A 24060-nucleotide genomic window follows, 5' to 3' on the forward strand; every position below is an offset into this window, starting at 1 on the left:
CTGCGTGAAAACCTCTGAAATTGGGAAAATTCACGTCTTGAAGTCTTTATATTGGGAAATTGGTGTATTTGATTTTTCGTTCCCAAAAACTTTAAAAGTAAAATTGACAACTAAATGTTGTCAAGTTGTCAATATTATATTTATTTAGGTTGGAGCCATAGAGCTGCATATGGAAACTAACTAAATATTGCATTTTATTTGGGATTTTTTTTTACAGCAATTGGGAAATGTGTAGGTTTTTTTCTAATTCGGAAAGTGTTGTTTTCTGGTTCTTTATAAAGAAGGAAAAAAATCGCTGATCTGAAGGAATGCCCTGTCAGCAGCAAGAAGAAATACCATGTAAGAAGGGAGAAGGAATACCATATAAGGAGGGAGAAGGAATACCAGGTAAGGAGGGAGAAGGAATACCATGTAAGGAGGGAGAAGGAATACCATGTAAGGAGGAAGAAGGAATACCATGTAAGGAAGGAGAAGGAATACCATGTAAGGAGGGAGAAGGAATACCATGTAAGGAGGGAGAAGGAATACCATGTAAGGAGGAAGAAAGAATACCATGTAAGGAGGAAGAAGGAATACCATGTAAGAAGAAGAAATACCATGTAAGGAGGGAGAAGGAATACCATGTAAGGAGGAAGAAGGAATACCATGTTAGGAGAAAGAAGGAATACCATGAAAGGAGGGAGAAGGAATACCATATAAGAAGGGAGAAGGAATACCATGAAAGGAGGGAGAAGGAATACCATATAAGAAGGGAGAAGGAATACCATGTAAGGAGGGAGAAGGAATACCATGTAAGGAGGAAGAAGGAATACCATGTAAGAAGGAAGAAGAAATACCATGTAAGGAGGGAGAAGGAATACCATGTAAGAAGGGAGAAGGAATACCATGTAAGAAGGAAGAAGAAATGCCCTGTAAAGAGCAAGAAGAAATGCTTGTAAAGAGCAAGAAGGAATGCCCTGTAAAGAGCAAGAAGGAATATCCTGTAAAGAGCCAGAAGAAATGTAAGGAGGGAGAAGGAATAATATGTAAGGAGGGAGAAGGAATACCATGTAAGGAGGAAGAAGGAATACCATGTAAGAAGGAAGAAGAAATACCATGTAAGGAGGGAGAAGGAATACCATGTAAGGAGGGAGAAGGAATAGTATGTAAGGAGGGGGAAGGAATACCATGTAAGAAGGAATGCCCTGAAAAGAGCAAGAAGAAATGCCCTGTAAAGAGCAAGAAGGAATGCCCTGTAAAGAGCAAGAGGGAATATCCTGTAAAGAGCAAGAAGAAATTTAAGGAGGGAGAAGGAATACCATGTAAGGAGGGAGATGGAATACCATGTAAGGAGGGAGAAGGAATACCATGTAAGGAGGCAGAAGGAATACCATGTAAGAAGGAATACCATGTAAGAAGGAAGAAGGAATGCCCTGTAAGAAGCAAGAAGGAATATCCTGTAAAGATCAAGAATGAATATCCTGTAAGGAGGAAGAAGGAATACCCCATAAGGGAAAAGGAGGAATGCCCTGTTAGGAGCAAGAAGAAATAACCTGTAAGGAAAAAGGAGGAATACCCTACAAGAGAGAAGAAGGAATACTTTGTAAGGAGCAAGAAGCATGAAGGTTGCAGCTTTAAGCACACAGGTTGCAGCTTTAAGCATGAAGGTTGCAGCTTTTAACATGATGGTTGTAGCTTTAAACATGAAGGTTGCAGATTTAAACACAAAGGTTTCAGCTTTAAACATGAAGGTTGCAGCATTAAGCATGAAGGTTATAGTGTTTCCTCACCAGTATCAAGGCAGTTCTGGCATCGGTAGCGGCTGACACCGTCACTGTCTTCAGACTCAGAATCACTACCAGAACTCAGGTCCACTGAAAGCATGTCATACACTTATATATGAACTCTTGTATCACTGTTCAGATTTAATAACATGTTAACTCCCAATTCTAACTTAATTATCTGACACAAAGCTTCATACCCAACTCTTCTGTATTGAGAACATCAATAAAACACTCACAGAATTCGCTGCTGGCTGGTCGCTGTGAGCGTGTTGTAGCACGCTTTACGCCGTGTTTCCGATGGCGACGGTGTGGTCTGTTTGCTGCGGCAGCAGGGGTCTTCTTCCAGAAGTAGTAGTACTCAACAAGCTCTCCCTGCAAGTGAAAATAATTTACCACTCAGAAAGGGAGGTACAAAACAACACCAGTCAGCAACAAGAGGTCCTGAAAGGCCCAAAGTCGCTCACCTGAGATTCAAAGGAACTGACCTGTTCTGTGCAGCCAAAGATGTCATTAGAACAAAATGTTCTTACCAACTTTCATGACAAGTGAACACCCTGGCAGCCACGTTTTTCAAGAGACCAGAACCATTTTCATACACACCCAAGATATCATTTAAACAAATATACTGACAAAGTTTCATTAAGTTCATAAGTCCATATAAGAAAAAATGCCCGGCCAACTGGTGGCCATGTTTTTCGAACAATTTTTGAACTTGTCCAAAATATCATTAAGACAAATCTTCTGACAAATTTTCATGATGATCGTACAATAAATACAGCTTCTAGAGTGTTAACAAGGTTTAACTATAGCTATATAAGGAAAAATGCCACGCCCCCTTGGCGGCCATGTTTATCCACCAACCGGAACCATTTTCAAACTCATCCAAGATATTATTGGGACAAAACATCTGACCAAGTTTCATGATGATCAGACAATAAATGTGGCCTCTAGAGTGTTAACAAGGTTTTACAAAAGCATGATTAATAACCATATTAGGAAAAATGCCCCGCCCCCTGGTGGCCATGTTTTTTAAGCAACCAAAACCATTTTCAAACTCATCCAAGATATCATTAGGACAAATCTTCTCACCAAGTTTCATGAAGATCGGTAAATAAATGTGGCCTCTAATAGGAGTGTTAACAAGGTTTTACTATAGCCATATAAGGAAAAATGCCCCGCCCCCTGGCGGCCATGTTTTCCACCAACCGGAACCATTTTTTAACTTGTCCAAGATATTATTGGGGTGAATCTTCTGACCAATTTTCATGAAGATCGGACAATAAATGTGGCCTCTAGAGTGTTAACAAGATTTTACTATAGCAATATATACGAGGTTTCGGGGATTCCAATAATGACGTCACGTTTGTACATGCTTAAATTTTTGCCGTCAACAATGCGGCCATTTTGCTATTGTTTGCATTTGATGAACCGCATCGTGATAAGGTTACCATAATCTCTACTTGACACATATTCGCGACCCTTTTTAAGAACAACACAATACTCAGAAATTGAAATTCTTTCAGAATAAATTGATTTCAATGAAAGAACACAAAATTAATAAGGACGAAAACAAACAACAAATAGATTGATTTTATTTAATCAACACGAACTGATTTGAACCTATATGTCTGTAAAAACTTACCTTGTTACAGAATTATTAAATCCTCTTGATAAATGTAATTGTTTTTGTTTAATTGTCCACACCAATTTTGACACTCTTTGTGTTTAATTGACCGTTTGTTCATCACCAATTGATTATCTCTATATGATCGAATACTGTCAAGACAATTACTAAGAAAACAGGGTGTCATAAACCCAAGGACCTAAACCCTGCATATACCACATGTGTCTGGTCATTTAACACAATTTATGATACCTCCATAATCATCCCTTGGCATTCTTAGCAGTCATTTAAGCCAAATACTTAATAGTTGCTTTAACTAGAGTGTTAACAAAGTTTTACATTAGCCATATAAGGAAAAATGCCCCGCCCCCTGGCAGCCATGTTTTTCAACCAACCGGCATCATTTTTGAACTCATCAAAGATATTATCGGGATGAATCTTCTGACCAAGTTTCATGAAGATCGGACAGTAAATGTGGCCTCTAGAGTGTTTACAAGATTTTACTACAGCCATAAAAGGAAAAAAGCCCGGCCCCTTGGAAGCCATTTTTTTCAAGCAAACATAATCATTTTTAAAATCATCCAAGATATCATTGAGACCAATCTTCTGATCAAATTTCATGAAGATTGGACACTAAATGTGGCTTCTAGAGTGTTAACAAGGTTTTACTATAGCCATATATAGCCATATAAGGAAAAATGCCCCGCCCCTTGTGGCCATGTTTTTGAAGCAACCAAAACCATTTTCGAACTCATCCAAGATATAATTGGGACAAATCTTCTGACCAAGTTTCATGATGATCAGGAAATAAATGTGACCTCTAGAGTGTTAACACGGTTTTACTATAGCCATATAAGGAAAATAGCCCCGCTATTTTTTTCAACCAACCGGCATCATTTTTGAACTCGTCCAAGATATTATTGGGATGAATCTGTTGACCAAGTTTCATTAGGATTGGACAATAAATGTGGCCTCTAGAGTGTTAACAAGATTTTACTATAGCCATATATAGCCATATAAGGAAAAATTCCCCGCCCCCTGGTGGCCATGTTTTTCAAGCAAAGGTTACCATTTTTGAACTCATCCAAGATATCAGTAGGACAAATCTTCTGAGCAAGTTTCATTAAGATTGGAAAATAAATGTGGCCTCTAGAGTGTTAACAAGGTTTTACTATAGCCATATAAGGAAAAATGCCCCGCCCCCTGGTGGCCATGTTTTTTAACCAACTGGCATCATTTTCGAACTCGTCCGAGATATAATTGGGATGAATATTCTGACCAAGTTTTATGAAGATCAGACAATAAATGTGGCCTCTGGAGTGTTAACAAGATTTTACTATAGCCATATATAGCCATATAAGGAAAAATGCCCCGCCCCTTGGCAGCCATGTTTTTCAAGCAAACGTAACCATTTTCGAACTCAGTCAAGATAATATTGGAACCAATCTTCTGACCAAATTTCATGAAGATTGGACAATAAATGTGGCCTCTAGAGAGTTAACAAGGCAAATGTTGACGCCGCACAACGCACAATGGACGACGGACAAAAAGCGATCACAAAAGCTCACCATGAGCACGTTGTGCTCAGGTGAACTAAAAAAGCAGGTGAACTAAGCATGCATGAATTATTAATATGCATCAAGTATCCTCTCAGATTAGTAGTCTGCACAGGCTAATCAGGGACAAGTATCCTCTCAGATTAGTAGTCTGCACAGGCTAATCAGGGACAAGTATCCTCTCAGATTAGTAGTCTGCACAGGCTAATCAGGGACAAGTATCCTCTCAGATTAGTAGTCTGCACAGGCTAATCAGGGACAAGTATCCTCTCAGATTAGTAGTCTGCACAGGCTAATCAGGGACAAGTATCCTCTCAGATTAGTAGTCTGCACAGGCTAATCAGGGACAAGTATCCTCTCAGATTAGTAGTCTGCACAGGCTAATCAGGGACAAGTATCCTCTCAGATTAGAAGTCTGCACAGGCTAATCAGGGACAAGTATCCTCTTAGATTAGTAGTCTGCACAGGCTAATCAGGGACAAGTATCCTCTCAGATTAGTAGTCTGCACAGGCTAATCAGGGACAAGTATCCTCTCAGATTAGTAGTCTGCACAGGCTAATCAGGGACAAGTATCCTCTCAGATTAGTAGTCTGCACAGGCTAATCAGGGACAAGTATCCTCTCAGATTAGTAGTCTGCACAGGCTAATCAGGGACAAGTATCCTCTCAGATTAGTAGTCTGCACAGGCTAATCAGGGACAAGCCTTTCTGCAAAACAAGAAGAGACTTCCTAAAAACCGAAAATTCCATAAAGTGGAAAGTGTCGCTCCTGATTGCCTGCACAGACTAATCTGAGGGGGGGGGGGGGGGGGGGGGGGCTTGGCTTGTGCAGGGCTTTTTTTTCCCGCCGAAAAACAGCCCTTTCCCCTCGGATTTTTTTTTCACCCTGAGCAGGTAATTTTTTATTTATTTTTTTTTTACTTTAAATACATAACTTAACCTGATCCAGTGTGGAAAAGATAACATATTGCATAATTAAATTATCTGTCGCCTTGAATATGTTTTAAAAACAGCAAAATATGTTATATTGATTATTTAAGACCTTCCTTATTTTCCCCCAAATCTGGCGTTTCGCGTGATTTTTTTCCCCCAAATCCGGCATTTCGCGCAATTGTTTTTCCCCTCAAAAAAGGCCAGGCCCTTTCCCCAAAATCAGATAAAAAACCCTGTTGTGCTAACTTTACGTGACCACGACCTTGAATCATTTATAGTTCTCATAAGCCAACCAAATCAGGAAGGTTATCTCCCGAAAAAATATAATATATTGATGGCACACCGATTAACCAAAACACCTTTTATTAAATTTAATAATGTTATTTAAAGAGATCAACATTCGAGAATGAACCAGCCACATATGGGTGTGGGGTCGATCAAAACAGGACCAGGGTGGAGCACATGGCAACAATTTATCTTCGGACTTAGCAACTGAAAACCAGGCCATTTCTATTAAGTTCAATCAAGCTGCTTAAGTGCACTTTTATTTTTAAGAAACATTGTTCCTTTCTAAGAAATCATGCTTGTACCTGTAAACATATTTCATTAAGGCGTTTGAACCACGCCTCTTCCTAGCCATTTTAAGAAAAAAGGCAATTTTGAGGATGGGAATTGTGTTGCTCAAACAATCCACTGATTTAACAAAAACTTATTCATTACAACTCTTTATAATATTTATAGTTATATACTTTGTTAGATGCAATTGAAATAAAATTTATTTAGATATAATGATCATTAGACACTAACTTCTATATATAAACACGAGCTGTGTTCGTGAAGCACAATGCCCCCAATTGCGCCGCTTTGAAGCCATATATTTGACCTTTGACCTTGAAGGATGACCTTGACCTTTCACCACTCAAAATGTGTAGCTCCATGAGCTACGCATGCATGCAAAATATCAAGTTTGTATCTTCAATATTGCAAAATATGATCTTTGACCTTGACCTTTGAAGGATGACCTTGACCGTTCACCACTTAAAATGTGCTGCTTCATGAGATATGCAAGCATGCCAAATATCAAGTTGCTATCTTCAATATTGCAAAATTTGACCTTTGACCTTGACCTTTGATCTTGAAGGATGACCTTGACCTTTCACCACTCAAAATGATCAGCTCCATGAGATACGCATACATGCAAAATATCAAGTTGCTATCTTCAATATTGCAAAAATCTACCTTGACCTTTGACCTTGAAGGATGACCTTGACCTTTCACCACTCAATATGTGCAGCTCAATGAGATACACATGCATGCCAAATATCAAGTTGTTATCTTCAATATTGCAAAATTTGACCTTTGACCTTGAAGACCTTTACCTTTCACCACTTGTGCAGCTCCATGAGATATGCATGCATGCCAAATATCAAGTTGCTATCTTCAATTGTGCAAAACTTGACCTTTGCCTTGAAGGATGACCTTGACCTTTCACCACTTAAAATGTGAAGCTCCATGAGATACGCATGCATACCATATATCGAGTTGCTATCTCGGGCTAGGACCGACAAAACCGAAAAAAATATGATCCCTGCTTATAATGCTTTGTGAGGATAATGGATAACTGCAGAGAAAGAGGAAGCTATTTGGAAATAAATGACACCTGGAGCAACTACAAGCCTGCATGATCCACTGATATACAACAAATGGTAATGCTCAAATATTCATCATGCTGCAAATTTAATACACTGTACTCTTCCACAGCGGCGGTGCTGTATAAATTACACAATTAAATGCCCATCAGCTACACCTGTTTGAGCAATTGAAATTTTGATGTTGATTTTAATAGCGCCTTTTTTTTTCATACAAAGTACACATTTAAGATTTCTTCGCCAAATGTTTGTGAAAAATATGTTAGTGCTAACAATAAAATGAACATTGGAAGAAAGCGCAAAAGGTCTTCAAATTTGTGTCCCAACAAAATGGCACAAAGTGAAGCATGAGACTGTGGTATATTCCCACATGGTTAGTCAATAGTACAACTTCAAGTTCAGCCAGCCATACAGTCAATCAAAGTAGTGCAGATAAAAGTTAATAACATTTTGTTCTTAGGCTTACAGACAGCAAAACAAACATAACTGTGCAAAAAATATATTTTTACTTATAATATATATATTATATATATATATATTTAATAGTAGTGTCATTAACCTCTGATACCATTACCATAAAAGCATCATAAATTTAAAATGATGGATATAGTTGCATTAATGCATATAAACCAAATCACTGAATGACAATGACATAATACCCTTCATATCCAAAATATGTTCGCCTTTGGGAGTATTTTTCTTGTTACCATAAGAAAGTGGCATGGTACACAGATCCGACACTGAGTGAGAGTATGTTTGGACTTTTTGTGTGATAGATGGAGATATAAACATTGCATTTCCTTTGAAACATAATATAGCAAATTGATGGATACTGTCTCAAAAGTCTGTGTTATGAATTCTCATTTCTGTTCCAAACAGTCTGTAAACCGTCTGTCCCTTGTCTGCTTTTATAGCCAATAGAAAGAACTATAATTATGTACAAAAAAAGCAATTATTTCCCCATGTATTCAGTGGAAATGTGCATGTCTACATTGCTACTGCAATAGTTTGAATAGTTTGCTAGCAAATTTAGAGATATCAAGGGAGTTCTGTTTGGCTGCAAATTGACACTTGTCAAATCGTATAATCATAAATACCCATTTAGTATGTTTGCTTAGAGTTGCGAAGAGGGAGGGGTATTTGTGAAGCTTTCCATGACAAAAAGGTTATTTTATGCAGAACTATATTTAAACATAATAGTTATCTTTTCCTTTTGCTTCAAACAAAAACAAGATAATCTTATAACCCTTTGCATGCTGGGAAATTTGTCGTCTGCTAAAATGTTGTCTGCTGAATTTCTAAAATTAGCATTTTCTTCGATTTTTTTCAAAGAATATTATCAGAATAGCAAACAGTTTGGTTCTGTGGCGTCCCATCTGGATCCAAACTGTTTGCAAAGGCCTTCAAAATTGGGTTCCCGCACTGAAAGGGATAACAACCCAATTATCAATGTCATACTATGATAGAGTATGGTGTTTTTTTAATACAAGACATATCTATAATTTAAGACACTTACTTACATATTTGAAAGGTATAAACCATTTTTACTATCCAATATTTAAAGCTATAATATATAATACTATAACAAAAACATACACAATTCCAAAGTGATGTTTAAAATATGCCTTTATTTGAAAATTGGGGAAAATAATTTAACATGTTAATTACCATTTTCTGTTTTTTTTTTAAACAAGACAAATTATACCTCAAGAACTTTGACACCCCAAGCAGTAATACAAAGTATGCCTATACAATACTCAACACGAAGACCCAAGACATTTATAGTCACACAATGAATTTCTTTCATATGATATACCAAACAAGAGGGGAAAAGGCCCTAAAGTGCTAACCATGAGTGTAACTGTTGAAATGAGGACGCAGAGACTTGGTGGATATGGTGTGCCCCTAGTGACCGGGAGATCACAGAATCGATCCCCATTCGGGCAGTGTTCTTTAGATTTCCCCATAGACATCAAATTCTGGTTCTTTGTCCCAGGAAATGGACTATAGAGCGTTTTACATAAGTCTACGGCTTAAAATGCAAGCGCGCTTAATTAATAGGTTTAAACCAACTGTTCACACAGTAACAGAACCTGCCCAAACACATTGTAGCCATTATTCAAACAACCAATGATAATATCAAAATAAGCTCAGGTATGTGCCAGTTATGTTTAATGTTCTGAGCAAGTTTCCCCACAAGTGTGCACAAATTAAATTTCTTGGGTGTTCCAAAAGGTTTTAATTAAGCCACATAAGGAAATCTGTGCTGTCTCATGGCAACCATATTTTACCATGGACGGTAACCATATCTTTATGGTCTCAGAAATCAGAGCAACAAATCTTCCCAGCAAGTTTCAATAAGATTGCCCACACACATGACTAGTGTTTTCACAGGTTTTTCTTTATTTCAATAGCAAAGTTGTTCATGCCAAAGACCGATTTTTTAACTCATCTGACATTTCAAAGGGAAAATATTCTCACCACGTAGCATTAAGATTGGGATATTAATGCGGCCTTGAAACAGTTCACAAGCTCTTCCTTTTATTTGACTAAATGACCTAGTTTTAACCCTTAAAGCGCTGGAGCCGAATTTTAAAGGCCTTTGCAAACAGTTTGGATCCAGATGAGACGCCACAGAACGTGGCGTCTCATCAGGATCCAAACTGTTTGCTATTCTGATAGTATTCTTTGAAAAAAATCGAAGAAAATGCTAATTTTAGAAATTCAGCAGACGACATTTTAGCAGAAGACAAATTACCCAGCATGCAAAGGGTTAACCCAAAAGGTTTAAACTTCTAAGAGGTATCATTACGACACATATTCATACCATGCTTGTTTGGTTGATTTGACCCAGTGACCTATGTTTTGTTGATTTGACCCAGTGACCTATGTTTTGACCCTTTGTGTCAACCAGCTGCAAACACTGGTCAGATATAATTGGGACACATTTTTCTAAAAAATTTCATGAAGATGGGACATTACTGTTGCCTCTAGTGTTCACAAGCCTTTTTTATTTGATTTGACCTAATGACCTAGTATTTGACACCATGTGACTCAGTTCTGAAATAGGTTGAGATAGTATTGAGACAAATGTGTTGACCAAGTTTAATTAAGATTGGGCAATAAATGAGGCCAGTAAAGTGTTCCAACGCTTCATTCTTATTTGACCTAGTGACCTACATTTTGAACCCACAAGATGCAGTTTACAACTTGCCCGATACATAATTTTTATTTTAACATATATTCGGCAAAGTTTTATCAATATTGGGTAATACAAGCTTTTTATTTAAATTGACCGATATGAATTAGTTTTTCAGCCCATATGACCCAGTTAAAAACTTCGCCGATATTTCATTGAGAATAATCTTCCGACCAAAATCCACGAAGATTGGGCAATAAATCTGACCTTTACAGTGTTCACAAGAGTTTTATAAATTTGACCTAGTGACAAAGTTTTTGACCCCCACATCAACCAGTTGCAAAATCGCCCAAGATATCATGTGGACAAATGTTCAGACAAAGTTTCATGAGGATTGAGCCATAAGTGTGGACTCTTGGTTGTTCACAAAGCAAATGTTGACAATGCACGACACACATTGCAATCACAAACGCTCACCTTGAATATTTTGTGCTCAGATGAAGGAAAAATCAGTTCATTATGAAACAACAATTCTCATTGGCTGCTATTTTTAGTTACACAACAACTCCTGCAGTCCCGCTGTCAGGTCTCCCCACTCAGTCAGCGATCTATCCGCACCTGCCGCTTGCATATCTATCATAGAAGCCTTTCATCGTTCACGTTAATGTCTTTAGCACAGAAAAGAAGGTAATTACAATTCCCCGTCAAATCTCTGCAGATTGTTACTCCCTATTAACAAAGCTCTAAAGTCAAATCAAAATCATATTATGAATTGCTGCATCAAAAGATTGCATGTTGCTTCATGCTGAGCTGATTGTTATTTTACACTCGCCATTCCTCCATTTATACATTCTTACATGGAAGGCAATATCTTTTTTACTAGCTCACTCCTTAGATTCATTAGCAAGCATTGGCATAAAAGCGTCATGAAATTATGGTTATAATAGAGAATTAATGGTAGATAATTGTATTAAAAAAAGATGGGATGTGTGCATTCAGACATTCATCAAGTAAGCCAGTCAGATAAATGGCTCCTTGTTCATTGCAAATCTGAACTAGGGATAGCCAAATGTGAAGGGAAAAAACAGCCATGATTTTCTCTCCATCATTTAAGAGACTGTGATTCTATTAGCCAACATGCGAGCATGAAATTGCATAGGCAAAGAATGTCATGCCGCTATGTTTTAGTACTGAAGCATTCCTCAGCAAAGTGACTGCAAGTACCAGGTGCCATTTGCAAAGACAGTCTTAAACGTGCGTGGCCAGAATAGAAATGTGACTGTAAACAAACCAATTATGATGGTGAAAGGCTTCCGAACCCTGGATTCTTTCTGTATAATGCACGGACCTTACAGCAGATTTCAACAAGCCCTGGAGGGTGGCATCTTTTGCCCCTGGGGGAGGGGTTGGCCTTCAAGGGGTATTGTTTGCCCCTTGGGGGAGGGGGTTTGCCTTCTAGTAGTGTTGTTTGCCCCAAATATCTTGTGATCGTTTAATGGTGTATTGTGTATGTCTTAGCATACCGCTGCACTTGAACTTAATGTTAATATTTTTATGAAGTGGAGGAGTTAAATTTTATAAGTTTTTATTTTATTTTGGATTTAACAACAAGTCAAGACTTTGGTTTATACTGTACTTGGATAGTGCAAGATGTCCATGATATTTATCAACCTGTATTAAAATCAATATTATTCTACAAGCGAGTTCAAACACTTCAAAGGTGGAATTGGTTTGTGTGCACACAGTAAATGTACAATATAATAGAGAACCTTATTATAGCGTACTGTATTAAATCAATAACTCAAACATAATGTAAATAGAAGCTTGTATCATTGAAATACATTCAGTCTACATCCACAACTTGTGTAAATTTATTTAAGAAATTGATTATCCATTTTCTGAAGCTGCAAATTTTATTAGCTAACACTAACAGTTTGCACTTCAATTCTTTTCTATAAACCCCAAAATTATTTACGAGGAAATGTAACTTATTATGTAAGAGTAAATTGAAATGAGTAAATTTTGATCTCCATTACTGCATACTCCCCCCTCCCCCACCATTTACTATAATACAGTAATAACATATTTTGTAAAATATTTAGAAACTGACCTGAGTACTTGGTACATTTTGGCATTTCCACCCAATTTTCTTTTCAAGTTCATAAAAAACTACCATATCACTAGATACTTTCTACATTTGTTTGCATAATCCATTTATAAAGTATTTATTTCAGAGGGAAAAAAACAAATAATCATAAACAATCTCAACATATTTAGACTGGATAGTGCTGGAGAAATTTATCTCAAAACTGTCCATGTGTATTTTGTTTACATATGAAAATACATTTTCACAAAAGACAGAAGAGATAAATAATCCAAAATGATATCCTTATTCCATGAAAACTTGAATACGGTTCTGTATTTTTATGTTATCAGTAAAGAATATTCAATACAAAAGTTATAGAGACCTAACGGAATGTTGTATGCTTATCATTTCACAAGTGAGCAAGAAATGTTGAGAGATGTGAACATACAAGTTTGTTCCTCACAAATGGCAGAGCATTATAATTATTTAAGTAATGCTTTTATATTACATGTATTATAACCATTAAAATTATTATGTTTAATTATTGAAAATATTTAAATACTTATAATACTACTACTATTATTATTATTTAAGTAATCAGAATGATAATTGTTATAATAAAAAATATTATTATCATATTTTGAAATCCAAATAATTAAAATGAAATAAACATTTTTTTTATTAATTGCCAATTTTGCACATTATTATTTAATCTACACCAAAAATCAATAACAGTAATAATCATAATACATAATAATAATAAAATAAATAAATCAATTAAGTAACTAGTACATCATCAACATAATCTTCATCCATGATTAAGAACTCAATAATGAGACATCCGTCACATGATTTTTCACAGCCCACGGTGAACTGAGAGAATCAAATCCTCTTTTATAACAGCAGGTCGCTTGCAGTTAACAGGCCAAGGGAAGTAAGTCTTGTACAACAACAATGTAAATCATATTAACTCATTAAAATAAGCAGCTATTTACAACTTATTTCTCACAAATCTTACCAGACATCGAATCTTAAAATTATTATGTTTGTTAGTTGATGAAAGCTCTTGAAGTTAACAACATATTTCCGTTAATATGGTCCAAATCCATTTTCAATACAGTAATAAATGTAGTTTATTTACAATTACCAATATAAGAAAGTGTATTTCACCTCAGAATTCCAATCTAAGGAGCTTAAATCACCTCCAAAGTCACCCACTGTCAACACAGCATCATTGTCCAACAGATTTGGTAAGTAAAACACGAGTTAACACAGGAAAACAGCCCGTTTTTCGCACTTTAGAAGGCTTAAACACACTCCTTGTCTCTGCTTCTAAATATAACCAAGATGGCCGCTCTCTCTAGCCCAGTGAAATAATCCAGCAGTATTCTAGACTGCAGACTGGAGTGGTGTACAATTGAGGGGGTATGGGAGAGGATTTGAATGGATTATTTGCTACTGCTATTTAAGAGGCGTTGACAGTGAGAATGAAGAAAAGGACAGAAATTACGAGGACGGTGCGTTGGGAGTATTTCTTAAACGTTGGAGTGTTTCTTTAACAACTGTACAAATGTCAACTGAATGAAATTGTTCGTTTTAATATCATTACATAGCCTTTGTTGCGTTTATATATATATCCATCATAATCAATTATAAAACATTGGTGGGCTCATATTAAATGAATTACTTGACACTGGTGTATTTTAATGAATTTCACTTATAAAATTGTTTTACAATGACATGTGTCAAATTGTCGATTTACGAGCACTTGTTCACTTTCATACATGAGCAGACGCTAATTTCCTGCCAAGATTGGAATTACTGCCTTGTATGAGTGATGTAGAAAAAAAACCAATGAATTTAAGATGCTTTTAATTACCTCATTCGTTACTACAGTTTGTCTTTTTAGCAATCACAGGCCTATACCATTTTTAATTTTTGCAATAACTTGAGGTTGCTACAGGTTTATAATGATACTTACCAGTAACATCATCTCAATGATATAAACATCTAAAATTTGATGTGGCTAAGAGCTATGTTCACATAAATACACTCAAAAAAGTTCTTAAATTAGTGTAATAGCATTAAAACCTAGTAAATGATGCATGGACGTAAGGTAGTTAAACAGTTTGCAAAGTATACCTGAATAACATCTATAATACATGATATTATTAAGAAAACCTCATAATTTTACAATTAACGATTCAGTTCACTTCAATAAACCTTGATATAGAATGTGTTTTATTGAGAATCAAATGAAATTTTTAAAGCATCTGAACTTAATTTTCAAAACAACACAATTTACTTTATTTCTTTTTAGGTATTAAAACAATACTGTAACAACAATTTAAAATGTTTTGTTTTTGTTTTGTTTTTCTGATGAATTCTTTTATTCCATCTACAGCTGCTTCTGTTAAAGGAAATTCAAAACTAAAAGCTTAATCAGTAAGAAAGATTTTATTACAATTTGAATATCCCCACTGTAGGTGTATTTTCAAAACCCAATCAGAGGATAATTCCCAAGATACCCATTCAAGGAGAATTCCCAAGATGCCATTACAGTAGTACTCTCAAGGTCCCCATACTAGAATAACCCCTTAAGATCCCAATGCCTTGAGAATTCAAGATCCCCATTCCAGGAGTAATCTTAAGATATCCATTACAGGAGTACTCTCAACTTAGGTCCCTATACTAAAAGAATTCTCAAAATCCCTCATTCCAGGAGTCTTCTCAAGATCCCCATTGCAGAAGTACTCTCAAGATCCCCATTCCAGGAGTGTTCTCAAAATCTCCATTTTAAGTGAATTCTCAAGATCCCCATTCCAGAAACATTTTCATGATTCCGATTCCATGAATATTCTCAAGATCCCCATTCCAGGCGTACTCTCAAGATCCCCATTCCAGGCGTACTCTCAAGATCCCCATTCCAGGCGTACTCTCAAGATCCCCATTCCAGGCGTACTCTCAAGATCCTCATTCCAGGAGTATTATCAAGATCTCCATTCTATCTTAAAGATCACCATTCCAGGAGAATTCTCAAGATCCCTATTCCAGGACTATTTTCATGATCCACAATCAATGTGAATTCTCAAGATCCCCATTCCAGGAGAATTCTCAAGATCCCCATCCAGGAGTATTTTGAAGATCTCCATTCCAGGAAAATTCTTAAGATACCCGTCCTAGACGTATTCTCAAATCCACATTCAAGGAGAATTCTCAAGATCCCCATTCCAGGCAATTTCTCAAGATCCTCATTCCAGGAGAATTCTCAAGATCCCCATTCAAAGAATATTGTCAAGATCCCCATTCAAAGTTTTTTCACAAGATTGCCATTTTAGGAGTATTCTAAGGAAAAAATGCAGTTCATTCTACTTTGCTCTACACCATTAAACACCATTTTGTCTATGTACTATGTTCAGTGTGTTGAAAAAAGGTCCTGTATTCCGCCCCATTCCCAATGGATAAAAGTACTTATTTTTCCCAAATGGCCAAAAAATTCCCTTGTTAATCTCCCATCCAGCTATATAAGGTCAACCTTAATTAATATAATAATGAAATCACTTTTATTTTCAATTTTTTAAGCATTTTTTAACAAAACAACAATAATTTCCAAATTTAAGTAAATACGCCGCAAATTTTCTTAATCCAAAGGGATCAAGCCCCATTTCCAAAATGGTGACAAAAAACAATGATGTTGTTCGTGTTCAGAAAAAAAACAATGCCAAAAATTCAGTGCCAGACTAATTTAACTCAATTTCTTCTGTTTACCCCTTCCATGCATGCAAGACCTTTTACCAAGAATGGACTTTACCACATAGACTTCCATATACCACCGGAGGCCAACACACATAAAATGTTGACAGATGGCAGTAATTTTATAATCCCTCTCTCACTGAATGGGCAAGTAATCTAATCAAGTCTTTCCCATTATACAAATTACAAGCATATCCAATTAGGTGGCACATAAAACCATCAGAAATGTTGACAAATTTCAGACGATTGGGGTCGGACTTGGCAACATTTTGGACTGGTTTTTGTGTTTCAGTTTCCCATTTTTCAGTTGCACGGCTCTGAAATAACCACCAGTCTAGACTGAATAAGGCAACGTGGGAGTTCCAAACGTGTAACTGCATACTGAATAATTATCTGCAATGTCAGCAATGTATATGTGATTCAGTTTGTACCCATAAATAATTAAGTTGAAACAATGTTCAAATATCCTTTCATCATTATAACTGGTAAATTCTAAGCAAAATGAGGTTTACCCTGTAGTAAAAACATCACCTATTTTTTTAATGACCTGTTAATCAGTTAAAACTTTATCTTTTTGAAATATGTTTTGCTTTATAGAATAATAGATCCATATAACTATGATAGATCTGTTGACTAAAAAAAAACAATGCAAAATTATTCTATTTGGTTTGAGTTTTTTTCTTTGAGTGCAACTATACAAACATAAAGATGAAAAACAAGCAACTAAATTATTAATTGAGAGCGTTATGTGTGAAACGATTGTTACTGATACAGAAATGTTCAGCAGACCAATAACAGTCTGAATCTTCGACTAGTTCAGAACGCAGAGCACTGGAAAACATGAGGTCATATAGAAAATATTATTTAATAAAATCCCTGGATCAGATAAATGCTGGTTATATAAATGTCAAAAATTCAAAGGCAGGCAATGTTTCATAGACAATCTCGGATTTCAGGGACTAAAATAAGTCTATGTTTCAAATTTTAAATATTCTGATGTTTTGATTGCAACACCAATAAATATTGTGGTCATTGAGTGTATACAGACTGCCTTCTAAAAAAAAAGTTTTAAATGCCAAGATATTTTTAACGATTCTTGATAACATCTTTATTCTGTAGGCACTATGCTTTTCATGAAACATTCAAGAAAAGAAACTCTGTCAGCCTTACACAGTATCTAGAGAAATATCTGAAAGTTAATTCCCTTTAACAAATAAACCAGACTCAATTGTATAAGCTATGAATACAAGATCAGTTATCATTTGGGAGTGGATTGAAGAAAGAAAATAATAGATCTGACATTAAATGACTGCTCTAAAATGTTAATCTGTCAATAATAAGAAGTACAATTTTATAACAGATTTGTCTAGATGAAATTGCAAATTGCTCTCGATCATTTATCTGCACACACTAAAGAATACATACTCAGGATTAAACATTTTAATGTTCACTCAATTTGTTTGTTTTTTTTTCCTCAACTTTTTGGCAATTAATTAAATCCTTTCGTGACACTTTTTTTCCATGTTGAAACATATTGACCCTTTCCGAATTAAAAGCCTCTTATTAAACGACACTTACATTAAGACGCTAACAAAAAAACAGTTAAAAACTGCCTGAAGGTGGTAAACAGTAATATACTCGCTGTAGCGTTAAATTGACACTGCACACGCTACAGGTAGGTCATTTTACTACCAAAGGGAGGTCACTCTACTGGCAACAGTCACACAAAAAGCCAACACCAATGAGATGAAAATAGGAGACCTTGGTCACAGTCCCTTGATTGTTTAATCGTTTTTGCTCCAGATCTTATCATGAAACCAAGTAGGGTCGAATGTTTAGCAGCCGATAAATTGCCTACAGGAAATGGTAAACGACAGCCCAGTGGTGTCGTGTCATCGAGCGTTGTATCCAGACGGCGACGCATGCATGACACATGGTGCACTTCAGAAAAGTGTCAAGAAATAACCCCATGCACCACATGATTGAAAAAACAAAAACAATTCTGCAATCACATCTCTGATTTCAAATTTCTACCAGCTCTGGTTGAACCCTATGAGGCTTCAATTTAAATCTCTACCGATCTTGACAATTTCATGACGTGTCAGCAAGTAAACTATATTGATCAGCGTTATTTAATGTCAAGTGATGCATATAAAATTTCATTTAATTTAATCCTATGCTTGGCTACAAAATGCGTTATCAAAATCTATCAAATTATCACTGCAATTTATGCTCACAAATAATCTTAAATACCATGCCAATGTTGATTCTGCCAAATAGAATCAGAAACGCACTATCAGAGTGTAATTGGTAAATAGTTATAAATTGCTGTATGCCTCTGCAAGTACCCTTTCATAGCTTAGATAGAGAGAGGTATCTGTTAACCCATTGCCAACAGCTTTTTGAGAGATGTAATGATGTAGTTCATATAAAATAGCTCCTGAAAAGCCATTAGTTTTCTGAAATGCTCCAGAAGCTGACAGACTCTGGAAAATAAATCTGAGCAGGTAATAAAATCACATCAAAACCAAGACTGCCATTCTGTATTCTATGATTGAAATTTGAATGCTGACCATAAAATTGGATTGTCTTCCCATTTATATTAATTGGTTAGCAACATGCTCCAGGCTTTATGCAATCTAAAATTAATACCTTATTTTCAGTGAAATAGCTCTTCTAATAAAATAACCATACTGACGAACATTCCATAATCACATCATTTGAAGTCCTATTTTCATATTGAGCTATATTTTCCTTACAACAATTCATCATTCAGAGCAATTGATTTAAACTGAATTGTTTAATTTAAAAACCCAATCTACCTATTCTTTCCTATCTAACCATCAAACACAACACCCTTGGGTCTTTGAAGACTCAAAAACTTCAACACAAAAATTCATCCCCAATTTAGTTTTCTTATTAACACCCTTTGTTCTCACTTCCTAATAATTAGGCTCAAATCATACACATAACCCCTCAGTAATTATCACACCGTGACATAAAGCATACCCAGACCATAGGGGAATCCACAACCCTACCCTAGCACAAACAATCACTCTTAGTGATCTTCAAACAAACAACTTCCCTCACATCAAACACCCAACTAACCCCCCCCCCCCCCCCCCCCTTCAAAATCACTGCCACACATTCAAACCATTTACACCGGGCCTGTTTGTGAAATTAGTAGCTTTTAAATGAAGCAGTAAATATAAATTAAACTCTGTATCAAATTGCCTGTCAGAGGTTTTATTACCAGCTTAAAACAGGTTTAATAGCAAAGTTGAGTCTTTACCAATGGTTCTGTACCGCGCTGGAAAATAAACCACGCTTTACAGGCGATAAAACAGATTCAGTATTTTTTATCATAGCAATTTTGGTGTTGAAGTAGACTCCCAGATTACTGTATAATACATACGGCTAGAAAATTAGAATCGCTCATAGAACCAACTTAAGGAAGACTTTGAACTGCAGGGGTTCAACAAGTGGGAGCACTAAATTGCCTATACCAAGGGACACAACTATAGAGGTCAGCAAAGGGAGAGTGATTATGTGGTTCAGCAAAGGAAGAGCGCTTATGTGGTTCAGCAAAAGGAGGGCACTGAATGTGATGCAGGAAAGGGAAAACACTGAATGTGGTGCAGCAAAGGGAGAGAACTGCATGTGATGCCACAAAGGGAAAGCACTGGATTTTGTGCTGAAAAGGGAGAGCGTGGTGCTGCACAGGGAGAGAACTGAATGTGATGAAGCAAAGGGAGACCACTAAATGTGATGCAGCAAAGGGAGAGCACTTAATTTGGTGTAGCAAAGGGAAAGCACTTAAGGCGGTCCAGCAAAGGAAGAGCGCTTAATGTGGTGAAGCAAAAGAACAGCACTGAATGTGATGCAGCGAAGGGAGAATACTGATTGTGATGCATTAAAGGGAGAGCACTGAATAATATGCAGCACAGGGAGAGCACTGAATATGATGCAGCAAAGGGAGAGCACTGAATATGATGCAGCAAAGGGAGAGCACTGAATGTGAAACAGAAAAGGGAGAGCACTAAAAAAACTCACAGTCTCCTTTGTTGGTAGCAGCTCCTTTCTGATCTTGAAGAAATTTTTCCCATATACTCGGAGACCTTTAACAAAGCGTTTCTGAAATGGAAACAGTGACAATGAATAATTTATCATGCAAAACTCAATATTATTTTCCTCCAAGGTCTACTTGATAACACGCTAACACAAGTATTCAGCTGACTCCTGGGTATTATAATTGACAGTTTGCTATTAACATGCAGAATTTATTTTGCGATTTTTTCTGGCAATAACATCCAGTTTGTATGATGTTTACAAAGACAAATGATCTGCAAGGCATGGACTGGGGCATTGTGACGTATCAAGACAACTCTAAAATGTACTGAAATACTGTAACATACAGTATTTGGGTGTTATGTTCACCCAAGGACAGGTACTTTGTATAAATTGAGGCTTTAGATGTTTTTGGGATGAGGAATACTTTAGAGCTGTAATTGAATTTTAAAATCAATAAACAAAGAGCACAATCAGTCGTCATATAAAATAATAAATCACCAAAAAATGAAATAAAAGAGCAGACGGACAATTGAAATATGGCATAATGTTTCAATCAATTGTGTAACACCTATGCTTCTTAAAAAAGTTTGAAGGTTTAATTTCAAAGGTAAGGTTCTTAAACAAATGTCATTCACACAGATTTTGAGAAAAGATTTTCCCAACACCACCAGTGATTTTCGACAGTAATTGCAGTGTTACAGCTAAATGCATCAGATACAAATAGACCCCTTCAAGTGCAGTGAACAATTCCTTGAAAAGACATGAGCTCTCTTTTTTATGGCAAGGTATCAATTAAATGCCCATACACTGTCAAAAGTTAATACCCAAAGCCTTCGAGTTGCCATGGCAACACAATTATCAGTTGCTACTGTGGTCATAAAACAAGCTTCATAAACGTGAATTTGTGATTCAAACATCTCGGAAGTGAGATAAAACAGGGAAAATGGAGAAGCTGGTAGGCAGTTAAATTCTCCCTCATCATTTTCTAAAATATGCAAAAGGAAAAATACACAATATGGCACAGAATATCACATGTAATCAAATAAAATACTACCTTCTTTCATTTCATCAAACCAATTTTCTTATGTCCCCAAAGGGCCACGAATTGTGTCATGGCTTTACTGATTATGTATAGCAAATAACATAATCTAACACTTTTTCATGTGATATCAGATTACGACATCAAACTTGGAATGCACATCATTTTGGTGATTTTCTCAAACATAACTGTTCATTTCATGTTCTGAATACTCTGTCTATGTTTTTAGTAGAATAAGCCCTTTTCCAAGACCTTCATTAACCCTTTGCATGCTGGGAAATTTGTCGTCTGCTAAAATGTCGTCTGCTGAATTTTTAAAATTAGCATTTTCTTCAATTTTTTTCAAAGAATACTATCAGAATAGCAAACAGTTTGGATCCTGATGAGACGCCACGTTCTGTGGCGTCTCATCTGGATCCAAATTGTTTGCAAAGGCCTTTCAAATTCGGTTCCCGCACTGAAAGGGTTAACAGTGATATTTTTATCATTGTAACTGTATTTTTCAAATTATGTTCATGATAAACATTTTTTAATATTTTGAGGATAAAAAAATCCAATTAAACATCAAGGTTTTTAGTAAAATTAATTCAGTAGATACAATTATACATAAAAGTGTCTTTTTTACTTATAATATCTTTTGCATGACACAGCTAAATTTTAACAGTTTCTCAGATCCAAAACCTCTTCACACAGATAAGCCTCATTCCTCTCTATAACAATGCTGCATAGCAAGGATCATGATAATCAAAGCAAGTTCTTTTTCACCTGCCTTTGGATTGAGAAAACTACATTGTTTTGACTAAAATTGGAAAATAAGTGTTGTTTTGTTTTGCTTACAAATGCTTGAAAATTGAGAATGAAAGTGTTTAAAATGTGTTATATACTAAGGTTTAACTGATAGAGCTGGATGAAAGATGAACTTAACCCATTTATGCCTATTGGACTCTCCCATCCTTCTAAATTGGATCAATTTATTTCCAAAATTAGGGATGTCTAGTATATGTATTTCTATATTTGGAATATTTCTTACAGAAATTCATTTAAGCAAACAGCGTAGACCCTGATGAGACCATCATGCGGCGTCTCATCTGGGTCTACGCTGTTTGCAAAGTCCTTTTTTCAGGACGCTAGGCATAAATGGGTTAATATTTATATCTTTAGAGGGGCATAACCGATCATTAGGATTTTTGGGGTCCCAATTGGGATTTTTTTTTTACTTTTTTTCAATTGGTATTGGTATAAGGGCCAAGAATCCGAACAAAAAAAAGCACTTCAAAGTTAAGGTCCATTCCCCACAAGGCATTATCTCGGGATGAGATCAGTTAGATTTCAGAAGGAATTTCTGAGAGCCTCACAATCAGCCAATGAAGCAAAAGCGCTACAGCTGATAGCTGTTTCCATTCTGTTGACACCAGCGATTGATTTTCTCCCCCCTTTTCTAATTTCCTTCCCATACAAAACTTGGCTTGCACGGAAGCGGTGAAGCCGGCAAAAAACACATCTCCTCTCGAGCGTAATATCGGATAAAACCATGATATCCTGAATTGTAAACGAGTAATGGCCTGTAACTTTATTATATTGCTATCAATACGCACAGCAGTAAAATCAATACCATAGTGAGCAGGATGGAATGTGGGGTTTTTAACAGCCATGGGAGACAACTCTGTGTGAGACCAGTTGGTCTAAGGCGGTAAGAGTGACCAATCTTGTAACAATTTAAAAATTTAGTGTTAACAATACACATCATGCAGAGAGCAATTTCATGCTTGTAATGACTGACACCTTAGCTGTGAGAAGTGTTGTTTTCTTGGTTTATCATGTAAAGCATGAGGAATTAACTAGTTACAGTAGGGAATACTGAATGAGTGACGTTTTGTTTGCATGGTTGATGATTCTGTGTTAAAATTAATGTTAAAGGGGCCTTTTCACAGATTTTGGCATTTTTTTAACTTATTCATTTAATGCTTTATATTGATAAATGTAAACATCGGATCGTAAAAGCTCCAGTAAAAAATCAAGAAAAAAAATTAAAAAAGGAAAAGAACATTGCCCGGAGCAGGTTTCGAACCAGTGACCCCTGGAGTCCTGCCAGAGTCCTGAAGTAAAAACGCTTTAGCCTACTGAGCTATTCCGCCGAGTACACATTATTGACATATTTTATACCTTATATAAGCAATCTTCGTAGTTTCACAAAATTTAACGACAAAAACAGAACTCTCCAAATTATTCAATCGTTTCGCGTTGCAACGCTTTATAATTTTTAGGTTTTAAAATCGTCAAAAGATGCATATAATGGCTATATTAGAGCATGGTTAATGTTCAGTTTTACTGTTTCCTCACAAATATCATAACTAAAACGAAAACTTACGAATCTGAAACAACTTTTTTCAATTTTGTCAATTAACCAAAGCGTGAAAAGATCCCTTTAAGAGAAGTGTTCAAGAACA

At 36.1% G+C, this 24060-nt stretch overlaps 1 protein-coding gene across 8 annotated transcripts in view; it reads right to left on the bottom strand.

The window, feature by feature from the left end:
• Positions 1-24060, bottom strand: part of LOC127880896 (arginine-glutamic acid dipeptide repeats protein-like) — a 162078-nt gene that overhangs the window by 36259 nt on the left and 101759 nt on the right. For all 8 annotated transcript variants that reach the window (XM_052428373.1, XM_052428372.1, XM_052428374.1 and 5 more), the window contains 3 exons: positions 20557-20637; positions 2000-2135; positions 1770-1853 (listed from right to left, as the gene is read on the bottom strand). In XM_052428373.1, the coding sequence (XP_052284333.1) occupies positions 1770-1853; positions 2000-2135; positions 20557-20637 (301 nt within the window). The remainder of the gene's footprint in view (positions 1-1769; positions 1854-1999; positions 2136-20556; positions 20638-24060) is intronic.

This window comes from Dreissena polymorpha, chromosome 5 (assembly GCF_020536995.1).
Source record: "Dreissena polymorpha isolate Duluth1 chromosome 5, UMN_Dpol_1.0, whole genome shotgun sequence".
In the NCBI taxonomy this organism is placed as follows: Eukaryota; Metazoa; Mollusca; class Bivalvia; order Myida; family Dreissenidae; genus Dreissena; species Dreissena polymorpha.